General features: G+C 38.4%; 4 protein-coding genes across 5 annotated transcripts; 2 read left to right on the forward strand and 2 right to left on the reverse strand.

The window, feature by feature from the left end:
- Positions 1–630: 630 nt before the first annotated feature.
- Positions 631–4995, forward strand: LOC146572713 (uncharacterized). Its single transcript, XM_085277048.1, has 6 exons — positions 631–790; positions 3113–3258; positions 3347–3402; positions 3581–3691; positions 4473–4571; positions 4744–4995. Exons 1-6 carry the CDS (start codon positions 674–676, stop codon positions 4884–4886), a joined length of 672 nt encoding a protein of 223 aa, XP_085133174.1. The 5' UTR covers positions 631–673; the 3' UTR covers positions 4887–4995.
- Positions 4996–5517: 522 nt separating this feature from the next.
- On the reverse strand, positions 5518–13177 carry chic2 (cysteine-rich hydrophobic domain 2). Of its 2 annotated transcripts, none has more exons than XM_085277050.1 (6): positions 12894–13177; positions 11619–11673; positions 11255–11410; positions 11053–11109; positions 10914–10973; positions 5518–8533 (listed from the first exon to the last, which is right to left on the reverse strand). In XM_085277050.1, the coding sequence occupies exons 1-6, from the start codon at positions 12977–12979 to the stop codon at positions 8483–8485; spliced, it is 465 nt and encodes a 154-aa protein (XP_085133176.1). In that variant the 5' UTR covers positions 12980–13177; the 3' UTR covers positions 5518–8482. The 2 variants fall into 2 exon arrangements, with proteins under 2 accessions (XP_085133176.1, XP_085133175.1); XM_085277049.1 differs by having other exon boundaries at positions 12846–13177.
- A 1018-nt stretch (positions 13178–14195) lies between these two features.
- On the forward strand, positions 14196–16750 carry rhbdd2 (rhomboid domain containing 2). The gene has a single exon (XM_085277051.1). The coding sequence runs from the start codon at positions 14499–14501 to the stop codon at positions 15501–15503; it is 1005 nt and encodes a 334-aa protein (XP_085133177.1). The 5' UTR covers positions 14196–14498; the 3' UTR covers positions 15504–16750.
- On the reverse strand, positions 16744–21158 carry LOC146572716 (OCIA domain-containing protein 1). The gene is made up of 8 exons (XM_085277052.1): positions 20969–21158; positions 20659–20743; positions 20503–20556; positions 19477–19524; positions 19198–19327; positions 18941–19107; positions 17530–17691; positions 16744–16924 (listed from the first exon to the last, which is right to left on the reverse strand). The coding sequence occupies exons 1-8, from the start codon at positions 21020–21022 to the stop codon at positions 16887–16889; spliced, it is 738 nt and encodes a 245-aa protein (XP_085133178.1). The 5' UTR covers positions 21023–21158; the 3' UTR covers positions 16744–16886.
- Between the last annotated feature and the right edge of the window lie 1603 nt (positions 21159–22761).

The following is a 22761-nucleotide window of genomic DNA, read 5'->3' on the forward strand; positions in this document are numbered from 1 at the left end:
TGTTTTATTCAATTTTAAATCATGCTTTTTATTTGTTCTTGTTTCTAATGTCTCTGTAAAGCACTTTGAATCACCTTGTTGTTGAATTGTGCTATACAAATAAACTTGCCTTGCCTTGCCTCTCTTGCTGGGATGTGTTTTCAAACCCAGGTAGCTTTTAATTTAATTTGTTACATTTACATGTCAATCTTTTTATTTCCCAGAGGGTGAAATTCCCTTAGGTGGGATTGGTAAATGGACTGGTTCTTATATAGCGCTTTTCTAATCTTCTGAGCACTCAAAGCGCTTTACACAACTTGTGCATTCATACCCATTCGCACAAGCACATTTTCTTGGTGCTTTCTAACTAACATTCACACACCCGTTCATTCTCAGATGGATGCATCGGAGAGTAATTTGGGGTTAGTATCTTGCCCAAGGATATTTGGCATGCAGACTGGGGGAAGCCAGGAATCGAACCTCCAACCTTCCGATCAGTAGATGACCTGCTCTACCATTGTCGCAACACATTTAAATAACCCCCTGACTGTACTGCCACAGAGTCAATATTTCTGTTAAGTACAATTACAACACATAAGTAAACAATTGAGCAATACTTCACCTAAACTGGGCTGAGTCTCGAATGTCCAGAACACACTTCAGAGTCTGAAGCCACACTATCAGCAGATGAGCCATGATGGAGTTTGTTCACGTTGCTGTAGTTGTGCTCGGTCTTCTGTCTCTTGGACACTCAGCTCCTGTGACAAGCTGTGAGAATCTAATCCAGCCTCTTGAAATCCACGGCAATCAGGTCAGACTCTCTCTTATCTCACCTTTCACTTATGACTTTCTGCACATATACGCTGAGTAAAATAAGTTTTGAACATGTCACCAAATTTACATGAAATTCACACCCGATGTGGATAACCACCCATCCAGTCCACACATACAAAGAAATCAAACCATTGATATCCATAAATTAAGCTGTGTTATAATAAGAGGAAAAGTATTGAATATATAGAAAGGAAGGTGCAAAAAGGCATGGAAAGTCATGACACCAGCTGAAATCTATCAGCAATTACAAAGCAACCCTGCCCCCTAGTGCAAATTAATGTTAGCTGGTTCTGTTCTAACTGATGGCCTATAAAAAGTTGTCTCATTACCAATGTGTCACACAAGAAACATCTCATGATGGATAAAACCAATCCATCAGAATTACTAAACTAGTAAGTAGCAAGTAAATAAATTTTAATTTATATAGTGAAACAGTGAAAAATTTAATTAAGAGCTCGTTTGTATAAAAATGTCTTCAGCTGCTTTTTAAAGGAGTCAGTGGAGTCTAGAGAGCGTAAAGACAACAGCAGGGACTTCCACAGCCTCTGTGCCAGTGCCTGAAAAGCCCGATCCCCATGTGTTTTAAACCTAGTACTTTTCAGATCCAACATAACCAGAACGGTTGTGTTGGATCTGAAGGTTCCAGTGAGCACTGTTGGGGCAGGAGAGAACATCATTTCACCATAAACTGGCCAGGACCAGCTGCTCCCCACCAGTTTTCAGACAGGGGAGTGAAAAGAATTATCAGAAGAGTTGTCAAAAGCAAAGGAGCACTTGCGAAGAGCTACAAAAAGACTTGGAATCAGCTCAACTGCTGTGGCCTGTATGCACGCTCACCATACAAGACTCCATTGCTGAAGAAAAAGCATGCTAAAGCACGTTTAAAGTTTGCTGAACAAAATTTAGACAAGAGATACTAGCAGAATATACTCTGGTCAGTAGAGATGTGATGGCTGCACTTACAGCCACACAGTGGTAATACCCACCATGTTAGTGTAGAGGCTTATAAGTAACATTGCAGTCACATTTCTTTCTTTAAATATAGGAATTTGTTTACAGGACAATAAATAACTGGTTTTGGTTTAGAGTTAATTTACATATCCACATAACACTGCATTCTAAAATAAGTGCACACATTTTAGTTTACACTGTTATGTATGATTAATTTTTTGTTTTCTGAGTTACCTTAGTTGCAGCTGTTCCAGTCCCTTGATTAAGGAGCCAAGAGGTGGAAAAGGGGCAGAGCGAGCTTTAAAGGAAGACTACAAATTGGTTCATGCCATAACTCAGGACCATGGGGGGGAATTGAAGTTCATTATGTTTGGTTTAGTTAGGTTTTGTGTGTTTTACCCCTTCTCCTGTTTTTGTGGGCTGATCAGCCACTATTTAAGTTTCCCCTTTGTCTCATTAAGTTAGGTCAGTTTGTTTGAGTTATCGGTTGTGTTGTTGACTTTGAGTAGAGTTTTGTTATTTTGACCTCTTTTATGGGCCCAAGATTTTGATTCTTTTTGCATGAGTTAACCAAATATGTTTTTTGGGTTAAATAAAAAATCATTTTTTTGGACTTTAACCTGTGCCTAAGTTTCCTTCACTGCTCGGTCCGTCACAAGAGACCAAAACTGAACTGATGCTATAATACATGCCATGTCTGGAGGTCAAAAGGCACTGCATATCACCCCAAAAACACTATACCAGCAGTGAAGTTTGGAGTTGGGAACATCAAAGTATGGGGCTGTTTTTCGTCATGTGGCACTGGAATGTTTCATATAAATGGAGGAAGATGAATAGAAAAATGTTCTGCTAGCATCTACCAGGATGTTGAAGATGAAATGAGGACGGACCTTTCAGCAAGACGATGATCCCAAACACAAAGCCAAAGAAGCTGCTAGAATGACCTGTCAATCTATAGATATAATAGAGTTTAGAGTTCATAGCAGGGCTCACAGAACGTTCAGAATCTGAAGACTGTTTGTGTAGAAGAATGAACCAAAATCACACCTGAGCGATGCCTGCGGCTAGGAGGCGTCTTGAAGTTGTCATTACCAACAAAAGCTTTTGCATGAAGTATTAAATACAATTTCAGTAAGCGTGTTCAATACTTTTTCCTTCTTTCATTTCTCATTCTTACACATAACATCTATGGTTTGATTTCTTTGCATGTGTGGACTGGCTGGATTGTTACTGACATTTGGTGAGAATTTTATGTCAATAGCACCTTTAGAAATGTATGTACTGAGAAATCTGGTGATGTTTTCAATATTTATTTTACCCCCTGTATATTATACACCATCTGTTTCAGCTGGTGGGAAAATGGACACAAATAGCAGCGAGCACAGGCATACCTGGATTCAAAATGCTGATGAAGATGCTTGTGGTGTCCGCCTGGATGAACACCACTGCTGCCACTGAGGCTAATACGTTCAATAATCTCTACATTAATAAAATGTAATAAAAATGATAAAGCCTTGCCTGAACTGATACTGTTTTCAAGTAATGTGAATTTAGAAATCTCTTTAATTTCATCTTCTAAAAGGATGGGCAAGTGTTTCACACTGAAAACCACCATGACTTTGGTTAACAACAGTTTGGGTGAGTATTAGTGAGGGAACAAACATTCGATGACCAGATTTAGACTTTGATTTAGACTTTGGACCTAGCATTGCCACAACACTTTTAGTATATATCGATTGGTGTGTATTTGCACACTGCACCCTTACCAATGCTAAAAGAATATGAAGCGTGGCCATCATCTGTCATCTGTCCACAGTGCACAATAACCAATCTTCTGCTGTCCTGCTGAATACTGGCTGCCCTGACTGCCTTGTTATCTTCGCAAATGACAACGTTGGAAGAACCACAAGCAAACTCAATCTCCTGAGTAAGAACAATGACACACTAAATAATGTAATGTCAAAGTACTTAAGTATTTTTTTATGAGATGCCGGCCACTAATTTCCAAAATAAAACAATGACTAATAATTGAACAGTGGTTTCCACTGTTCTACGGCTTAATAAACTGGAACACTGCCTTTAGAAATACCAGTTACAAATAACACTTGCCAGTTAAAGGCATATTTAGAAATGTTTCTTCTTTTTTTTTAAAAAAAAGAAAAGAATAAAACATCTAAAAACATGCAGTGCTGTGAGAATGTATTTGCACCCTTCCTGGTTTCTCTCTATTTTACATATTAGTCACACTTAGATATTTCAGATCATCAAATACAATTTTAGATTAGACAAAAATAACCCAAGCAAATAGAAAACACAGTTCTTAAAGGAATATTTCCTTTACATGGCACTGTGTGAAAAGGAAATTGTCCCTAAACCTAATAACTGGTTATCAAGAACTGAAATCAAGCATTTGCAATCATTAGCAATGAGTCTTTCACATCGCTGTGGAAGAATTTTTCAAAACTCTACTATGTAGAGTCCATTCAATACACCAGCACTGGATTGGATTTTCAAGCATGAACAGATTTTGAAAGCCATTCAGAGGTGGCCTTGCTCATGTGCTCATGGCCACAAATTCTCCTTCAATATCATGGTTCCTTCAATTGCAGCAAGTGGTCCAGGTCCTGAAATAGCAGCAGCAGTTGTTTCTTTGTGTTTTAATCTCTTTACTTACTTGGTGCCGTGCTAACACTTTTTCTGTCTCTCAGGTAGGAGAACTAAAGTGTCTGCTGCTGAGCTGGAAGAGTTTACAAAGCAGGCAGAGTGTCTGAACCTACAACCACCTGCTATCATGGATTCAGAAAAAGGTATAAACCTTTATATAATATGAAAACCTAGAAACTGCAGTTGAACTGAATGTTACTTCTTCAATCTAATATTATCTTTATACTCTTTATATTTTTGTAACCACCATGTTTGATAAGGTCATAGATTAATCAAATTTATGAATGAACTTTATTTACAAATGTCTTCTTGCAGGGTTTTGCCCAGATCCAGCGCTCAGCCCAGGAACAAAGACTATTGATCTGACCTTGAGCAGCACAACGCCCGATGATCTCAACCTATTTGAGAAGCTTTTCACTGAGTGGAATGAAGACCATTTTGGACATGGTCCAAACTAGTGTGGATCTATTCAAGGAAGACTGACATGGTCATAAATGTCACTAAGTGTTGATGAAGAAGCCATGTCTGTCAAGAGCATTACCACGAAAATTAAACATGCTAAAAACATATGAGTGGCTGTCATCTCTCTTCAAAGCAATTTAGATTTAGCTTCACTGAACTGACATAAAAATGAAAATATTCATTTGCTTTCTGAATAAATGGCACCAAGACCATTTTAGACATGGTCCAAAGTAGTCTGGATCTATTCAAGGAAGACTGAAGTAGTCATAAATGTCACTAAGCCATTCTTCTCTGACCTCTGGTGTTAACACATTTTCTAAATCTAAAGCCTACTTGATCTCTTTGTCCGACCACTCTCTGTAAACCCTAGATCCATGCTATGTTAAATGTTACTCAAATCAACTGTCTTACCCATTCTGATGTTCCGATTTGAGCTTCAGCAGGTTATCTTGCGTCTTCATGCTTAAATAAACGGAGTTGCTGTCATTTGATTGGCTGATTAGAATGAAAGAGCAGGTGGACAGGTGTACCTTACAAAGATGCCTGTCAGCGCTTATTATCTAGCAAATAATAGCAGCCAAGGAAGCAGTTAATAAAAAAATGAGTTGAAGAGAAGAATGTCCATACCTTTGTTTAATTAAGTTTATTCCTTTACATACATCTGCTCATGAGTCATGTATATACATTTTCTGTCTCTCAGACACACACGCACACATACGACCACTCAAGATTATATAAAAAGGACTCATTTTTTGTGCAGGATTTCATCACAGTCAGATCTACATCGGAACATTTGCTTCTGCAAACATCATGCACACACACCACAAATATGCATACGGCCCTATGCCTCGCTTTACACAGAACAGTTCAAAGTATAGAAAAGTGACAGATGAACCGACAGGCAAACCAGCAGTAATCAAGTGAATTTGGGTCTTTTAACATAAAAAGGCTAAATCTGTTTTTTGTTGGTGCATGTGCTTCCTTCACTTTCTAAATAGAAAGACCACAGAAATGTTATAAAGGTTATTCTTTTTTTTTCTCAGGGATATTTCCAAATCTTCAACTGCATCGTTTAGCAATTACTCAAAGTAACGTGTGACGCGTGTACTATATGCGACACCCTGGTGTAACAGTGAGATTTTGCTACATTTTGGGGCTTTTCAAAATCTAGTGCAATCCCCTGAGTGTGATCCATGCAATCACCAGACCTCAGTGAACAAAAACTAAGTGGCTTAGCTCAAATTCTTGACATACATAACCTCATAGTCTTCTTATGCTTTCACAAAGGTGTGTGGAGCAGGGAAAGACAATTATACAATCTACTCAAAAAGGCCTTCTTTCAGATTTCCATCTGTTCCTCTCTTTGTCAATGTCAAACATATGCAAGATATGTGATGTGCTTCACGTTGTGATCTGTGACATGGAACCATTTGTTGAAGTAACCATCATGAAGTAGGATTACAGGCTAAATAACTCACTCAGAAACAAGGCTTCATAATCAACATTTTATAACAAAGTGGACTTCTCTGGAGCTGAAAAATCCTGCTAACATCGAACTGCCACCGGCTGCAGCTCCTCATATGACCACCTGAGGCAGGCTCCTTTTAACCATGTTTGCGGCACTCAAACCTTTTTAGGTTGCTTTTAATGGATTTACTTGAAAAATAATAACTGCCTATTATTTAGCAGTTATTTCTGCTAAATATGGCCTATAAATGCTCCTTGCTTGTCAGGCTAGCTGATAACTATAGATGATATAAAAAATGGACATGGCTCCAAGACCTGAAAAAAAAAATGAAGCCAATGTGGAAGAGCCAATACTTGCACTCAGTTGTGATTAAAAACAAAAACAAAAAAACAGTTCAGGTTCTATAGAAGTCTTTGGAAAAACTGCAATCAAATTAGACACACTTTACTACTGTACGGAGTGCATTTTGTTACTTCCCTTTGAGGTCTGTTACTGGTGTTCACTAACTTCTGCTGGAAAGAGCGGCATGTTTACATATTAGCAGACTGTGGAGAGTCTGAGCTTTTTTTCTGAAAACAACTGGTTCAAACTGGAAGACAAAAACGCCTCATAGAACAGAGTAGGGCTGAAAACTTCTTTACACATATTAGACCTGCTTCATTTCCTTGTTGATTGTTTGAGTTTCCCCATACTATATTGAACGCCCAAATCCTGCTTCATGACACAGATCACTTGTACCACATAACACCTCACAAGGTGGAACTCTTATTCTTTATGCTCATCTCGAGTAAGTTTACATCTAAAACAGAATATCTGCCTTGTACACATCCACATCCTTTAGACACGAGTAAGCCAAGGTCAGCAGATAATCAACACCTTTACTTGGCCTCTCTTATGTACAAAGCGATTGTGTGCTTTAGTCACGACACAAGACCCCAGAGAGAAATAAAACAACCAAGGCATTCCTTTGCAGTTACACAAACGATGCTTATTTCATCAATGCACGCTCACATTTATAAATTACTTAAACTAAAAGATTGAAGTATTTTTTTTTCATTACCAAAGAAGAGTATCCTCTGTTTGATTTGTCCAATTTCGGTTATTTTTTTGCTTATGTTTGACACACATAAAAGTTTTGCAAGCATTGTCCGTCTTTTCTTTCAACAAAACAGAAAACAAACCTTCAAATAATAAAAACAAAGAAGAAGAAGAAGGAAAAAAAAAAAAAAAAAAAAAAAAAAAAAAAAAAAAAAAGCTTTTCTTTAACACCGGTGGCCGTCTCTTCAAGAGTCAGCCCACCACCTGGACACATGTTTAAAACAAACTGCTCCACGTAGCCTGTGTAGCATAAAGACCCATTCATACAGTACAGTCAAAGTGTGTGATTGTCACTGGGTTAGGTTGATGCACAGTGAAGTGACGTGAAAAGAGGCCAGAGGATGCCTGGTATTTGAATAGTGACATTGAGTTCAGCTGTTTTTGCCACTGGCCCAACATGTTCCCGCAGGACCCCCACGTTCCGCTACAGCGTCGATTTGGATGAAGGCTCTTTTGAAGTTCAGTGTTGCGTTGCTTCCTCTGCCTTTAACAAATCGAAAGCACCAAACCAACTACTACAAATGCACTGGCGTGTACTTTTTGCAGGTGAAGTTGGTGGTGTAACATATGAAAGTGTTTTATTGATTGATATATTTTTTAATCATGGTCTGTCTGTGCCATGTGCTTCGGTTAGGAAACATAAAAATGACAAATTTCCAGTCGTGGCTCCCAGAACTCAATTTGAGAGTCTAGTCTCCAGGTATAGTTCCAAAGATCAAGAAAATTGTCCACGGCTGGTTCTCCCCTCACATCCCATAGGCTGATATAGGTTTGCCCAGCTGGCCAAGGTTCAATGGTGATGTCACCCCCCCCCCAAAAAAAAAAAAAAAGTATGGGGCTGCTGGATTTGTAAACAAGGCTGTAGATATGTTATAGGGAATGGATCCAAGAGAAAACAGGGAGAATAAATGTCAACATAAATGCTGGAGTATTTAAGGAACTGTAATAATTTGGGAACTTTACAGCCATCATGATTCTGTGACAGCGGCAGGCAGCAGAAGAAGTTTCAGATCAGCTGTAGTCAGGCTAGTCCGGTCTGAAGATCGGGACCTTAGGTAGGAATTCTATTAGGATTACCTGCAGGGAATAGAACAAAAGGCTCTCAGTAGTGAGTCAGGGATGTTTCAACAAGATTTAAGTCTTAAGATTTAGGCTGTGCTGAGCCGACCCGAGTAGGTATTGATGGAAAAAAAACTCACTTCACTTGGAGAGGTTTGGCCACAGCGTTTATATCAAAACAGCCACCATCTCACATCTAACTGGGTCACAGATGCAAACCTGTGCAAGCCTATTTGTTTACTTCTGAGTGCCAACTTAACTAAGCAGATCGTGCTAAAGTTACTTTTTCTGAAATACAAAAAAACCCCCAAAAAACAAGCAGGCTGCCCGTGGCTATACGCAAAACTAGGGCTGCTCAATTAATCGAATTTTAATCACGATTACGATCTGGGCTTTCAACGATCATTAAAAATGACGGAGCCGATTATTAGCCCCTCCCTCATTTATCCGCGACACCTTAAAGGCCGGTCCGTGAAAATATTGTCGGCATAAACCGGTCCGTGGCGCAAAAAAGGTTGGAGACCGCTGATTAAGAGGACCCGAGGGAAGCTCGGAAAGCTAAGCAGAAGTTATTTGGAGAGGAGAGTGACTGCCGTTGGTTGAAAAGAGAGGTTAAAAACAACTTCAGTGGTGTTGCACACTATTTTATATTATTTTTTAAAGTCATTGTTAACCCTTTAAAGCCGGTCAGAGCAGCACGCTCCGTTTTGTATAACTATTTTTAAATCCCTGTAGAACCGGAACCGTGTAAGCTAGCGCAATAACCCGGAGGAGTTGTACTTACATCTGATGCCATCAGCTTGTCCTCGGTCACGGTTTCCTTCCACATAAAGCTTTGCAAAAACTGCATAAAAAGCGGTTGCAGGAACAAAAACATAATATTCCAGAAACAGCTTTGCCAATCCGATCAGCTGTTCGTAACACTTCCCACAGTGAAACAGACGTCAGCGCGAACTATCACATGTCCGCCATTTCCTGCCCGAAACCGGAAGTGATGTCATTTTCGCGGAAATTGTAGTTTTTTACTTGTAGGCCTTAAAAGCCTATACTGGTCATGTTTGACTTTTCTGAATAGTTTCTGAGATGCTTAGAACTCGAATTGCACTGCTGGAAATAGTTTATTTTGATGCACCTGCTGTTTTCTTTGCAAATTTGCATCATAGGATTGTTTTTTCGTTTTTCCTGCAGTATATAAAAATTGGTGTATCTCCAAAATAAAACTATGAAGACACTCAAAATAAATTTCCTGTTGTTGTAAAGTATTTTTTGCAACTTTTTTGTATTTAAAGTTTTGAGGGATAAGCCTCTTAAATTTCTCCAAGCAGAAATATATGTAAAAAAAACAAAAACGATTTTCAATTTTTTTTGTAGTTTATTGCACTTTTTTGCAATTAATGTAGTTACTATGGACTTAATGCATACATATTATTAAAATATGGGCTATAATAGTTGTATAGCAACTTGAAATGCTCCCACAAATGGCACAACATGTAAAAAAATAATATAAGCTCTGGCGGACTTGGTTCTATAGTAGGTCTTAAAGGGTTAAATAAATATCGTCAAATAATCGTGATCTCAATTTCAGTGAAAATAATCGTGATTATCATTTTTGCCATAATCGAGCAGCCCTACGCAAAACTATGAAAAAGAGGAACTGGCTGATGGATAAATGGCTATTGTGTTACCATTATGAGGAAGCCAGATATATTAACAGATAACAACCACAGAATATTACATTTTGTGTATCTTTACAAGAATCAATATGCTGCGTTTATATTTAGAGGAGCATGTCAGCCTCTTCTAAACACAATTAAACTGGCACAGAATCAGATGAAGTAGCTGAAAGCTGGCTGGATAAACAACATCTGTATATAAAAGCCCAGACACCATGACACAAAATTGCTAATGTTAGTAATAAGAAACGCTAATACTAGTAGGTTAAACTAATTTGTAATATTTTGTTAATGCACAACAAAAGACAAGGTGGTACACAACCACTAGCCAGGGCTGTGGATTGCAGGAGCCCCATTTACTCGACAACTAAATATACTCAATTAAAAAGTTGTTGTTTTTTTTCTACCCCTTTCTTTTGGACTGAGCAACAATGCGCTACACTAATCGATCAAAGACACGCAAGCATACACTGCAGATACAATAACTGCCTAACATCTGCGCTCAAAAAGGTTGGAGATATGATACTTTTCCATGGTGCAGCGATAAACCTGTAACTACATGAACAACCACAAACCAACCCTCGGCACAATTTATCATCTGAAATAGTACCTCTTGAGTTAAAATCAGCAGCTTTTTAACGCAATCTGGTAGTGGGTGTAACACCTAGTATACTTTCTTTAACTGTACTGGGATAATTGCACCACTGAAAAGAGCTAATACTTACATATTCCATCATGTTGTTGGTTTCACACTTCCTTTTGCTTAGTCTCCAATGCAAACACAACTACACAGAAACAGTGATTATAGAAGATTAGATAAGTTTCATCAACCCACACATTTCAAATGATGCCTTCATTGCTTACCTTGTGGTAAAGTCTGCTGTTTTCCCACTCCAAAAGTTTCTCTATAGATCTTCTTGTCTGGAAAAAGATATTAGATGATACTGTTGTGAAAAAACGGCCTCATATCAACTTAGGGCACAACATTTTTTGTTGTGTTCACTGTGATGCTGCAACAAATGCGTAACATTTTCAAACTGTGGGACGAAGTGAATGGGCATCTCACCCTTTTGCTGAGGCAGATGACGGGCCACAAACTGAAGCCCAGTGTGCAACAGCAGCAAAGACAACCACACAGAAGCCACCGCACATTCACCGGGAGCGTCTTTCTTAGGCAGCTGTTCACACGATTGATACTGGCTTTGAATTCCTCTGGTGCCACCTAAGGGAAGCACACAGTATTACTTTTATTATTAAAAGTATGTATATTCACACTTTTAGCACCATTAAATGTGGATCAAATATCTGTATTTCGTACAAAAAAAAAAAAAAAAAAGAGGAAAGAAATTAATTTAAATGACGCACTACATGTTGATTCTGATCTAAATCCCACGGTCATGGTTTGCTTTCAATAAAAACAACACACTCACCTTTCCTGTAAGTGCTGAAGGAAATTCTGACTCGAATTTGTTACTGAGTCCAAACCTGAAAGTAGGTAAAAAATTACATTTTTACTTACAACATTAAAGATGAAACTGTATCAGACATGAACCACTATTAGAGATTTAATATACTTTTAGTGCAGAAATTAAAAATCACATCACAACATCTTTCTGAGACCCACAGCAAAGAGAAGCTATTTACTTTATCAGAACAAAAATAATTATTTTATAATTCATCTAAAACATTCAAAGATAATGTATAATACACAGTTCAAACATCCCATACATCTGTGTACTATCACACAGACCTGCTTATTTAGCTTCTGTCACTGTTAATTTTGAATTACACAAACAAATCTAATGTTCAACGCAAAGAGCAGCGTAGTGTAAAACACTGTGAGAATGAATGTGAGGCACTGTTAAATTAAAGAAACAGTAACAGTAGGTTAAACTCCCCAAAACAGTAAGGACACAGATTTATGTTTGGAGGTAACTCAACTGTAAGCTCATTTCCACCCAACTAAACTGGACATTTAAAAAAAAAAAACCAACTTTTAAATCCACAAATGTAAATTGGCTGAAATACGGAGGTATATTTATCCATTCAAGGCACAAAACTTTAACAAACTGCAACCTTTATCCCTTTCCCGTCTTTATTCTTAGTATTTGTACGCTTGATACTCTTCCTTTTTTTTTTTTTTTTTTTTGAAGAGACAAGGTAAGATAAGCGGAAAAAACAAGTTAAGCGTATACTTGTTTGGAAAAAAGCTCTACTCTCAGTACAGTCAACTACTTAAGAATACAATTTCTTTACTCAAGATATGGTAGGTTATTACTAGCTTTAATTGTGAGAATACCTATTTACGGACACAGTACTGTCTTGTGTTGTAATGATCGGTATAAACAGCTCTGAAAGTCTGTACTTAACTTCAGAAAAATGAAACCAGTGATGGGAACACGTTGTCACAACTTGACAATAGCTACAATAAAAAAATCTCAAGAAAAGGTCAAATTTATCTGAAGCTAGACCCGATCATTCACTTCTCGGTTAGTTAGCTTGATGCTAAGTTAGAAGCTAACTAGCTAGGCTAAGCCAGACAGCGGCAGCTAACGCAGCTAGCCACCGGTTACCCACGGAAAGCTGTGTTAGCCGCCGCATTTTACAGTAACGTTAAACTGTTTTGTAGACCCCCGTGAGCTCTGTCAGTTCCTTACACAGTTACGTGACCGGACCCTCGCACCACTACCGGGTCCGGAGCGTACTTAAGGAGCTGTTCTTCCGCGGCCCTGTCCTCGTCCTCCTCTTCCTCCTCCTCCTCTTCGTAGATCTCATCAAAGTCCTCCATCATCGCACGACTCGGCCTCGCGCTTCCCGGGACAGACACCGGGAGAGACACGATGCCGACAAACAGCGAAACCTTAAAGAGAAATAGGACAAAAAGTATCGGGGAAGACGGCCACAAAAATATCGAGCAGTCCCGGAGACGATACAGTTTCACATCGTTCTGAGATCTCTGAAACAAAACATCAACATCCGCCGCAGTAACCGTACGACACCGGAAGAGGGACAGACTTCTTTTCAGACTTTTTTTTTTAACAAGCCGATTCACAAAACAAGGCTTTGGTGTCGCGTGTAATTCTTATATGTACTGTTTGTTAAATAAAATAAAATAAAATATGATAGCAATCCATTTTGTTTGGATGCACTTTTCATAGAGGTGTAATTGAGGAATGGACAGATGTACAGAAAAACACCAAGAACAGCACAATTCACAGTTAAACAACGAAGGCCACTATATGAAATAACAATATATAAAATATGTAAAACTAATTCGAGAAATATTTGTAAACAAGTATTCAATTACAGCTCTCTGCAATGTACTAACCCAGGAAGATGGATATCTGTAAAAATCCCAGGTCATTCCACAGATAGATGTTTTTGAAGGCATCTATCTGTGGAATGACATTTACTGCTGTCTAGTGATACTGATATTCCACAGCACATTTTATTTAAAAAATCAGAGTTATCACAATTTGACGCACTGATGCGTGTGAGAGGTTCAAATGGCAAAAAATATTTGTCTCATTTGCTCAGTAAAACAAAGGGAGAACTGAAGTATTGCATTAAGTTTCCTTCATGCTCTTTGAGCTGAGTTATTATTATTTATAGTTTTCATAATTATTGACTGTAGCATTTAATCACTGGCAGTTTTATGTCATTTTAAAAACCTTTATAAACTATTGAGCTTTTCAGTCGGTGTTTCACAGTCTAATATGGTGTCTTGATGCATACTCAATCTCCCAACTATTTAGGAGTCTTGCATGTTGTTATATGAAGATTATTCAAGTATCTTAAACTTGTACAAATACTTGTGGTAAAGAAAAAAGTGCATCTCTTCACTTTGAGCAGAAGGCGCAGAGGTGTGAATGATAGCTAGAGGATGGGCAGTTAAAACCGGAAGCTGAGCAAAGTCTTTTTCAAAATATGACTTGAATGTCGTTGGTTAAATCTTAGAACATACATGTTTTTACTAAAATAAATTAGAGGGAAACTTATTTTGAAAGTTTTACCGAGAAGTTTTCTTATTACCCATGCTAGCCGCCCTGATTCATACCTAGCTAGATGTTTGTACAGTAAGTTAATTTGGTGTGCTTTTTATCGATATATTGCATCACAGACTGCACGCCATTTCTATCCATCAAAAAGGAAACATCCTGAGAAAGTCACAGAAGCCTTCGGCTCGAAACATCCCGGAAATGGCACTTCTTCCTCTTTAGGAAGTGAAGACATCGATGAAGCAGTTCGGCAAGTCTTGCTCAACTTCTATTTAGCTCATTAATCGTGGATATCCTGAGTTGGATGATAAAATGGCTCTCACTGAGCATATTAAGATGATCTGCAAAATTATCAAAGATATTGTTCCAGCTTTCACCAGCGGGATTGTCACAGTGAGCATCATATCGTGTGTTTTATTTGCAATCCAAACATGTTTGAGCTTAAAACAAGGCATCTTCAGCATCGGCGCAAGTGTTTTTCAAAACGGACACCTATACTGCATCCTGATGTTTCCCTTTTACCACCGAACCTTTGCTCAGCTTCTTCTGAACATCACAACTTTGGTGTTTCTCAGCGGGAGCTTGGAGAAAGGTGTGGGGACGGTCCGTTTCCTCTTTCTGTTCCTCCTGCTGTCCTCGATCATAGGCTTGTTTTACAGCTTCATGGATCTCCTGCAGGAGGACGGCTTCCAGGGTCACACTGAGGGGTTGGTTCCCGTCACTCTTGCCTCTGTGGCTATAACTACCATGCACACAAAGATGACTAAAGCCTTTCTATGTGGAGTGAGTTTTCCCACTATGGCCCTTCCTTGGGTGTTCCTTGTCATCACCACTGCTCTGGTCCCTCACTGTGTGCTGCCCTGTAATGTGATTGCCATCCTGGTTGGGGTGATGTACGGTAAAGGATGGGTCTCTTTTCTGGACATGTCTGAGGCAAAGGCTGGAGTTCTGGAGAAGTTGTTGCCTTTCAGGCTGTTCAGGACCGTCAGCGGTGATATGTTCATCCCAGCTTCCTCCGAGGACAGGAAGAAGACCTTGCTTCCACAGATCAATCCCACACCTGGGTCTTACCCAGTGCAAGCTTATGCTCCATTACCCACTGCCAACACTGCTGCCATGACTTATGAAGGCTGGCCACACCAGGCGAGTCCCACACCACCTCTTAGTCTTCATGGACATGTTGCAGGACACAGCTCTGGACACTTTTCACCACAGAGTTTCGACCACAGCTGCAACCACAGTCACAGCCATGGCCATGGTCACAGTCATGGTCATAGCCATGGCCATAAGAGCGGAGGATCACTGTTACAAGAGTAGATATTTTCAGATGAGTTTGCCTTGGCAAGGATCCACTTATGAAGGCTTATCCTATATAAAAGCTACTCAGTTTTTATCATCTATAAGATCCTGCAGCATCTCAGCACTGATTGTTTCTGCCTGCTTGTATAATTAATTGTAGTTTTTTTTTTTTTTTTGAAAGTTCAAATATTTCTGGTGACTTGTCATTTTTAAAAATTCCAATTTTCTATATTTTTATTCCTACTAATTAAAAATTAAATAAAAACCTTCTAATCTCTTTCTTACAAATTGGAAACCAGAATTGATGCACAGAAGTAACAATACAGACCATGCAGTTAATACAGCCCTATTAGGGTCTGTATTAACTGCATGGTCAACCCATAAGAAAAATGACAATCAAGTATAACTAATAACCAGTGTGCAGTGTTGTTGGAGCAGTCATGTTTTCCCAGTATTTCTTAAAATATTCCAATCTTTTTATGGTAGTATTAAAAAACTTATTTTATTAGACCACCAAATTCAACTATTTATGTTCCTGGTAAGAAATGCATGTAAATAATTGCAACTTGGCATCAAGAAAGCAATAATGTGCTTTACCAGTTTTTGTAAAAGTACATCTGAAAATTCATGGATAACTATATTTTAGCATTAAATATATTTTGATTAAAAGTGTTTGCACATACTGGTGGAATAAACAAATAACACCAAATATGATTTTTATGCCAGTGCTATTAATTTATGGGAGCTGCTGCGTAATCCTTACGCTAGTTGGTGATCTAGTAAAATTGCTAAGCACTGTATCTTTCTATTTTTCTTTTTTTGTCTGATTATCTGAATTTGGTGTCAGCAGGATGTACTCCACTTTCTGTGTTGCATCTAGACAAACAGTCCAAACAAATTTCACTGATTAGGTTTAGAGAGTGGTTTCCTTGGTGGTTTTGGTCCATTTCTCTGCAAGTTAAATTGTCATATTTACGCCTAAATTAAAGGCCTCTGTGATGAGTAAAACAGAAGTTTCTCTTTCACTATTAAACTCCCTGTTGTACTTGCACCATGGTATTAAACATGATGCAATTACAACAGTGCTTAAATCATTGTAACAACTGCAGGTTAGGAAAGCGTCTTAAACTCTGGATGCAAGTTCAAACAAGTCAAATGCACCTCCAGGGTTTTTTGTTTTGAACCTTTGCCTTTATCCTAGTTAATAGAAAATTTTTTGATAAAGTCACATTAGTGTGAAAACACAGAGCACCAAGACCTGAAACTGTTTGGTTTTATTAATACTTAAAAGACAAAATTATCATAATCTTGTACATCATGAAAAGTGACCACCGAAAAGCCCGTGTCCTGTACAATAAGTGACACTCGAATACTGATCACATCTTATTTTCACCAAAGGACTCATTCCTCCCAAGCGTCTCCATAGATGTTCTTCTTCACTGTACAGAGACAGAAGGAGAAATGCAAATTATTTTACAAATTACTTAAAAGACAGGCTGTACTTGCAAATCGACCTCTATCTATCCACCACCATTTTTTAAGGAAATTATCCTAGTCCTCCTGTAAGGTGCAATCCACACTGCATCTTGAATTATAATAAAAGGCAGTAATGAGGTCAAATTTCTCCCTCCCTACTATTTGTTTCCATGCCAGTTGCTCCTCTGCTTGTTCACGATATAGATGCAGGCGCATCACAGGAATAGGATTCTGCTGCCACGACTAAATAAGGTTTTCTTCTTTGATGGACTTCCAGACATTTGGTTTTGTACATTTTACTTCCTTGAATTCTATAAGATTTTTTTTTCTCTCAGCTGTTGCTATAATTTAATTATTGTGTCATTTAATGCTAACTTACAGACATTGTCAGAATTATAGACTATGAAGCAACTCCTTTAACAGCTAACTTTGAACCTCTGTAAGACACCACTTTAGAGACACAAATATACAGTTCTATAATGTTGGTTATCTTCCATCTAGTTTGGCCAAGGAAGGAAAAAAAAAGTATATATCAAGTTCTATATATGCCTTAGCAGTAACCACCTACCATCTTTCTTGGGTCTTTCTGGCTCTTTTGCAGGTGGTGTTTTGAGCAATGCGTCAGCTTTCTGAGTGAGTGTGACCTCATAGTTCTCTCTGTTTTTGAGCCTCAGGTCCTCATAGAGGATAGACTTCCTCTTGGGCTCCTCCTCTTCCACATATGACTGGACTGAAATTTACAGGGCAAAAGATGGGATTTAAAAAAAAAAAAGTTCATTTCTACTGGAAAGTTTTGTTGAAATGTTTGGATGATTAAATTAACTCAGTCTGTGAATTCAGTGGACACCTTTTGCAACTTACATGTTTAATCTCAGTAAGAATACAAGTTACAATATAACATTTGCAAAAAAGTAGTTTGATGCTTTATACACTGATTACTTTTTAGAATGAGAGGATTAAAAATTAAAAATAGTATTTTGCAAAGAGGTATGTTTGGAGGTGTGAAGGGGAGACTTTTAAACCCAAGAACACTGTATCATCAAGCATGGGGGTGGTAGTTTATGATCTGCAGCTGTTTTGGTGCCAGTGGTACATTATACAAAGTGGAAAGAATAATGAAGAAGGGCCACGTCTTAATGCATGCTCAATAATCCACGTAAGGAAATCTGAAATCTCAAAAAAGTTGATTTTGTTCATCTGGACGCAGCTACTTCCTAATTCTTCAAATTCACCTAAAATCAGCAGACGAACGATTGAAACTTGGACACAACTGAGTGTTCCAACAGGACAATGATCTCAGTACTTTAAAACTGACTTTGCAATAGATAAAGCAGGTTGCCATTAAGCTGGAGTTGCCTTCAGAAAGCTTAGACCTTAAAGTCTATTAAAATATTTTGGAGTATGCTCAAAAAGTCAGACCTGTACCACAAAATCAACAGATTTAAATTAACCAAGAAATCCAGCCAGCACTATGCCAGAAGCTTGTTGATGACTACCAGAAGCATATGGCTAAGGTGCAACTTGCTAAGGGACATATAACAAAATATCAAGGGAGATATGTGTATCTATTTTTGAGCCTGTGTGGATTAGAGAACATCCAAAGTAAATTCAAATTTGTGCAACCAACTCTTGTTTTGTTTTGTTTTTAAAAAAAAAGTAATTTCAGATGTATGCCGAACAAGAAAAACTAGTAAATGCTGGACTTTGATGACCACCTAACTGTAACAAGTGAAAAGGATAGAAAAGGTCTTTCCTTTTCACTGGTAGCACTTTTCTATTCTTGCTGCAAGCAAAATTCAGAGAGCACTTTATCAATACAATATTAACACTCGTGGAAAATTAACTGAAGACGGCTAGTGGGAGCCGCAAACTCCTTGCAAAAAAAGAGAACAGGAAGCTTTGGCCCCAGGACTTTCTTTTGGTGAGCTACTGTGGAGAACTCAATTGTGAATAACCCACATATTGCCCGTTTGGAATACCTGGAGCAGTAAAGTCATCTCCTCTGTCCATCTGTGCTGGTGGGTCTGGACTGTAGCCATATCCATAATCTTTGCTGTAGGTGTGGCTCGAGGTTTCTGCAGGCTGGAATATGGGTTCAAAAGACTGAGAGTCTGGGTCACCCAACTCTGACTGAGGACCCTGGGATCTGTAAAGAAGGGGACAAAATGCTAAAGGCAATGCTGCTGACAGTTAATCTCAACAGGCCAGCATTTAATTAAGTGTATGTGATACTCACTTCAGTGGAGGCAGGCCTGACTTCTGTCTGATAATCTCGCCAAGAGGAGAGTTCTCCAGCCTCTTGAATTTTTCCTGACATGTTTTCATATATGACAGTTTTCCAGCCAGGTAGCCACAGAAACCAGCAACTGTAGGGTCAAACACAGTCAAAAAAAAAAAGAAACGAGAAAACAACACAAACTGAGTTTAACAGAGAGGTTTTTCTTATTCTACTCAGTAAATACAGGGCAAGTGTGTGTATGTGTGTATCCCACATATTTAACACTTATAAACTTACAGGCAACTTTGGGTAAAGATCCAAATCTTGGAGATGCAGACAGAGCCCCTGCAAATTTAACACATTCATGTCAACTTGAGTATCAACATGTGACAATGTTCATTTAACTGATATTGTGCCGATTCCAGTACAGCAGGGATGTTAAACACATGGCCCTGGGGCCAGAATGATCTCGTCCCTCTGGATGCTTTAGAAAATGTGAAAATTAAAAGGAGAGCATAAATTTCAACATTTCACTGTGCTTTCTGTCAGTTTTAGAGCCATCTTACAAACAGAAATATCAGCAACCCATCAACAGCTCTGTCCTTGCCAGTCCCCAAGACTCCATAGAGGAAGTGGGTGAGAGCAGGATGTTAACCATGCTAATGTTCATTATGGACATTAGCATGGTCCACATCCACAGTCTCTTACCCCCTGCATGAGACTGTGGATGCCCTGAGCAGGTCCTTCAGCAGTAGACTGTTACAGACACTGTGTAGGAACGAGCACTATCGCAAGTCCTTCATCCCAACAGCAGTCAGAGTGTACAATGTAGACACAGAAAAAACACCATCTAAAAATACTTGTGTATAAATATAATGTCTAATTTACTTTTTCTTTCTGACCCTTGTAACAAGGGAATTTCCACAGTGTGGAATTAGTAAAGTATCTATAATTATAGATTTTTTTTTAAAATTATTGTTAATACTCCATTAATTAGCAGAAGTTCAAGTTTTTCACTATGTTCTTTAGAAATCAATGTTTTGTGGTAAAATTCGATCAAATTTATCTGTAAAATAAAAAACAAAGCTACATTTCTTTCTAAACATTTAAGACCAAAGTGACACGCCAATTCACTCCCACATATTTTCTTTATAAATTGTTTTCATAAGACTTCTCTTACATCTTCAGAGTGAAAGAAAGAGGAACACTTTATAATACGTATGACTGATCTGTCCTATTGAAAACCAGATTGGACTGCTCTGAATGTGGCCCACTGTGTAAAATGAGTTTGACACCCCTGCTCCACAGTATGAACAACATTACCTCTGGCCACTAGGGCTTGGGTAATAGCCATGCTGATCACAGAGAAGGGCACCGCTGTGGAGAAATCATAATGATGTCAGTGTAAACACGACGGAGTCACAACAAACAACATTTTCACATCCTAAACCATCAAGCTGGCGTGCACGGGAAACTTACACCTGTAAAAAAAGCTCTCCTGGTTGCACTCTCTCAACACTCTCCTCTCTTCTTCTGTGGGGATGTAGTCAATGTTCAGCGGCGTCTGCAGGTTAACGCAAACACCTTACTGTTAGTTAACAGCCGCTAGAAGTCATAGAAATCCATGCAAACGTATCCATCTTCAAATTACTGAAATTAAAACGGAGGGCAACAAAGCACACACCCCTCTCCATAAAACTGCGCGTGCAGTTCATCCAAAGTCACTGCCAGCTACCGTAAGCTAACGTGTTAGCATCTAAATTAGTGCGTGTTTATCTCCATGTTTTACCTGCGCCGGTTGGTGCTGCCGCTCGCCCGGGAAACCTGTAGTGGAGGACGACATACTGACGATAATGTCCAAGCTTCCTGACACCTCAAAGCATGTGAACTAACATAGTATAAGCCACTCGGCGTACTGACTTGTCTAGAGTTTGGTACAATGTCATTGCTACAGATTGGTTGACATTAACCCGGAAGTTAAAGGAAAGTTGCATTTGTTTAGCTAACAAAAAAGGAGAAAAGAAAGCCTGTTAATCTCAGTTTTACTGCTGGAATGTAATCTCCCATGAACATGATTCCAAATAATAAAAAATAAACATCGTTGCAATTGTATTACTTTAAAACATCAGAAAGCACTCTCAACTGGGTCTTTTATTTTGGAAAAAAAAAGGCTGTTAGAGCGGTACTAATGTTGTCAACCCGCTCCCTCTAGTGGAGGTGAACTATTTTCTGTCACTTTCCGGTTCACATCTTCATATTATGCAAACTATTTAATTGTTTTCATAATCATAACTGCCTTATTGTGTGGGTATTGGTTTGCTGGTAAGAAGAATACATTTTTTTAGAGCCACACGCCCAAAGAGATCCGATACTAATGAGAATTATTAGAACAATAGTTTCTTGCCTGTCAAATAGTGTAATCTTGGACATTTGTCATAGAGTCGGTTAAAGACGGCTAAAGACTCTATGACTCTACTTTATTACTAGTAGTCTGATTACTAGTAATAAAGTAGTAATCAGACTGCTAGTAATAAAGTAGCTGAAGATACAATTTAAAAAGGGTTCTTTGCTAAGTTGTCTGTTATGTGTAGACACAACACTGTTCCATCTCTTAAATTGCACAGCCTTTTCATGAACAAATCATTCATACGTCAGTATTAAGTGACTTAAGAAACAAAAAGCATTCCTGTGAAAATAGCCAGGTGCAAGTACTTTGATTTAATATAAACAAAAAAGCAGCCATTGTCTTTTAAAAGACCTTGATAAAACTGAAGAAGCATTTCTCAAGAACATTTTAAAAACATGACAGGAAAGTCTGGCTGCTAGAAAGCAAAATGAGGGGTGACTCAAGATGTTTGCACAGTTTGTCACATAATCATATATGTCTCATCATATTACATTTTACAATACTGCAACTTTTATAATATACATTATGCATGCTACGTAATATTTCAATTGAATAACACATTACATTTTACTATAATTTTGTCCATGTTGTGCTGATTATTTAGACTTTACAGACAGCAAAATACTTTCCAGAGTTGCACAACTAATTTTTCTGTACTTCGTTAGTGATGTATCAGTTTAGGAACCATTAATGGCAACTTGATTTTCATTAAAAATAATATACAGGGCCACAAATGGGTGATAAGAGCCAAATTGTGCAGTGCTGTAATATCATGGTATAGTGCCTAGATGATGCTGTTGCACTTGTAAACTGAAAAAGACTTTGCCTCACATCCTCCTGAGAACCAGCCTATTAATTTATGTCCTCTTTAATGGACAATTGTTTTTGTTCTATGTCTTTGGACATATTTGAGCTACCATAATAAGCCCCGTTGTGTTCAAAAGAGAACATCCTGGCTTTTCCAATGATATCTCATGTGTTTGGGTGGCCTCTTTCATCTCCAAATAGGCGGGACATCACAAAAGAAGTTCAACTAAAACATAATTGTTTACTTGGTTTTCAGAAGGACATGCCATGTAGAGGCACATATATGCATCAAAGGTCTTTTAATGCTTCTATTAAGGAGAAGATCAAGCCTGTGAATCTTTTTATCCTAAGCATGTTCAAAATAAGTA

The sequence above is a fragment of the Mchenga conophoros genome, linkage group LG6 (genome assembly GCF_057382185.1).
Source record: "Mchenga conophoros isolate Kocher_MC1m ecotype Shallow Benthic linkage group LG6, M_conophoros_male_GT1.1, whole genome shotgun sequence".
Taxonomy (NCBI): domain Eukaryota; kingdom Metazoa; phylum Chordata; class Actinopteri; order Cichliformes; family Cichlidae; genus Mchenga; species Mchenga conophoros.

Bases quoted from the DNA above. Each gene is read 5' to 3' on its own strand.
- LOC146572713 (XM_085277048.1), top strand. From the start codon at position 674: ATGATGGAGTTTGTTCACGTTGCTGTAGTTGTGCTCGGTCTTCTGTCT. The intron at 3,259-3,346 runs GTAATAAAAATG...ATCTTCTAAAAG, and splicing joins AATCTCTACATTAATAAAAT to GATGGGCAAGTGTTTCACAC. The intron at 3,403-3,580 runs GTGAGTATTAGT...ATCTGTCCACAG, and splicing joins TTTGGTTAACAACAGTTTGG to TGCACAATAACCAATCTTCT.
- chic2 (XM_085277049.1), bottom strand. From the start codon at position 12,979: ATGATGGAGGACTTTGATGAGATCTACGAAGAGGAGGAGGAGGAAGAG. The intron at 10,974-11,052 runs GTAAGCAATGAA...GTTTCTGTGTAG, and splicing joins ACAGCAGACTTTACCACAAG to TTGTGTTTGCATTGGAGACT. The intron at 8,534-10,913 runs GTAAGTATTAGC...TATTCCCTGCAG, and splicing joins CCAACAACATGATGGAATAT to GTAATCCTAATAGAATTCCT.
- rhbdd2 (XM_085277051.1), top strand. From the start codon at position 14,499: ATGGCTCTCACTGAGCATATTAAGATGATCTGCAAAATTATCAAAGAT.
- LOC146572716 (XM_085277052.1), bottom strand. From the start codon at position 21,022: ATGTCGTCCTCCACTACAGGTTTCCCGGGCGAGCGGCAGCACCAACCG. The intron at 20,744-20,968 runs GTAAAACATGGA...GTTAACCTGCAG, and splicing joins GGCAGCACCAACCGGCGCAG to ACGCCGCTGAACATTGACTA. The intron at 19,328-19,476 runs GTAAGTTTATAA...TTGACCCTACAG, and splicing joins ATCTTTACCCAAAGTTGCCT to TTGCTGGTTTCTGTGGCTAC.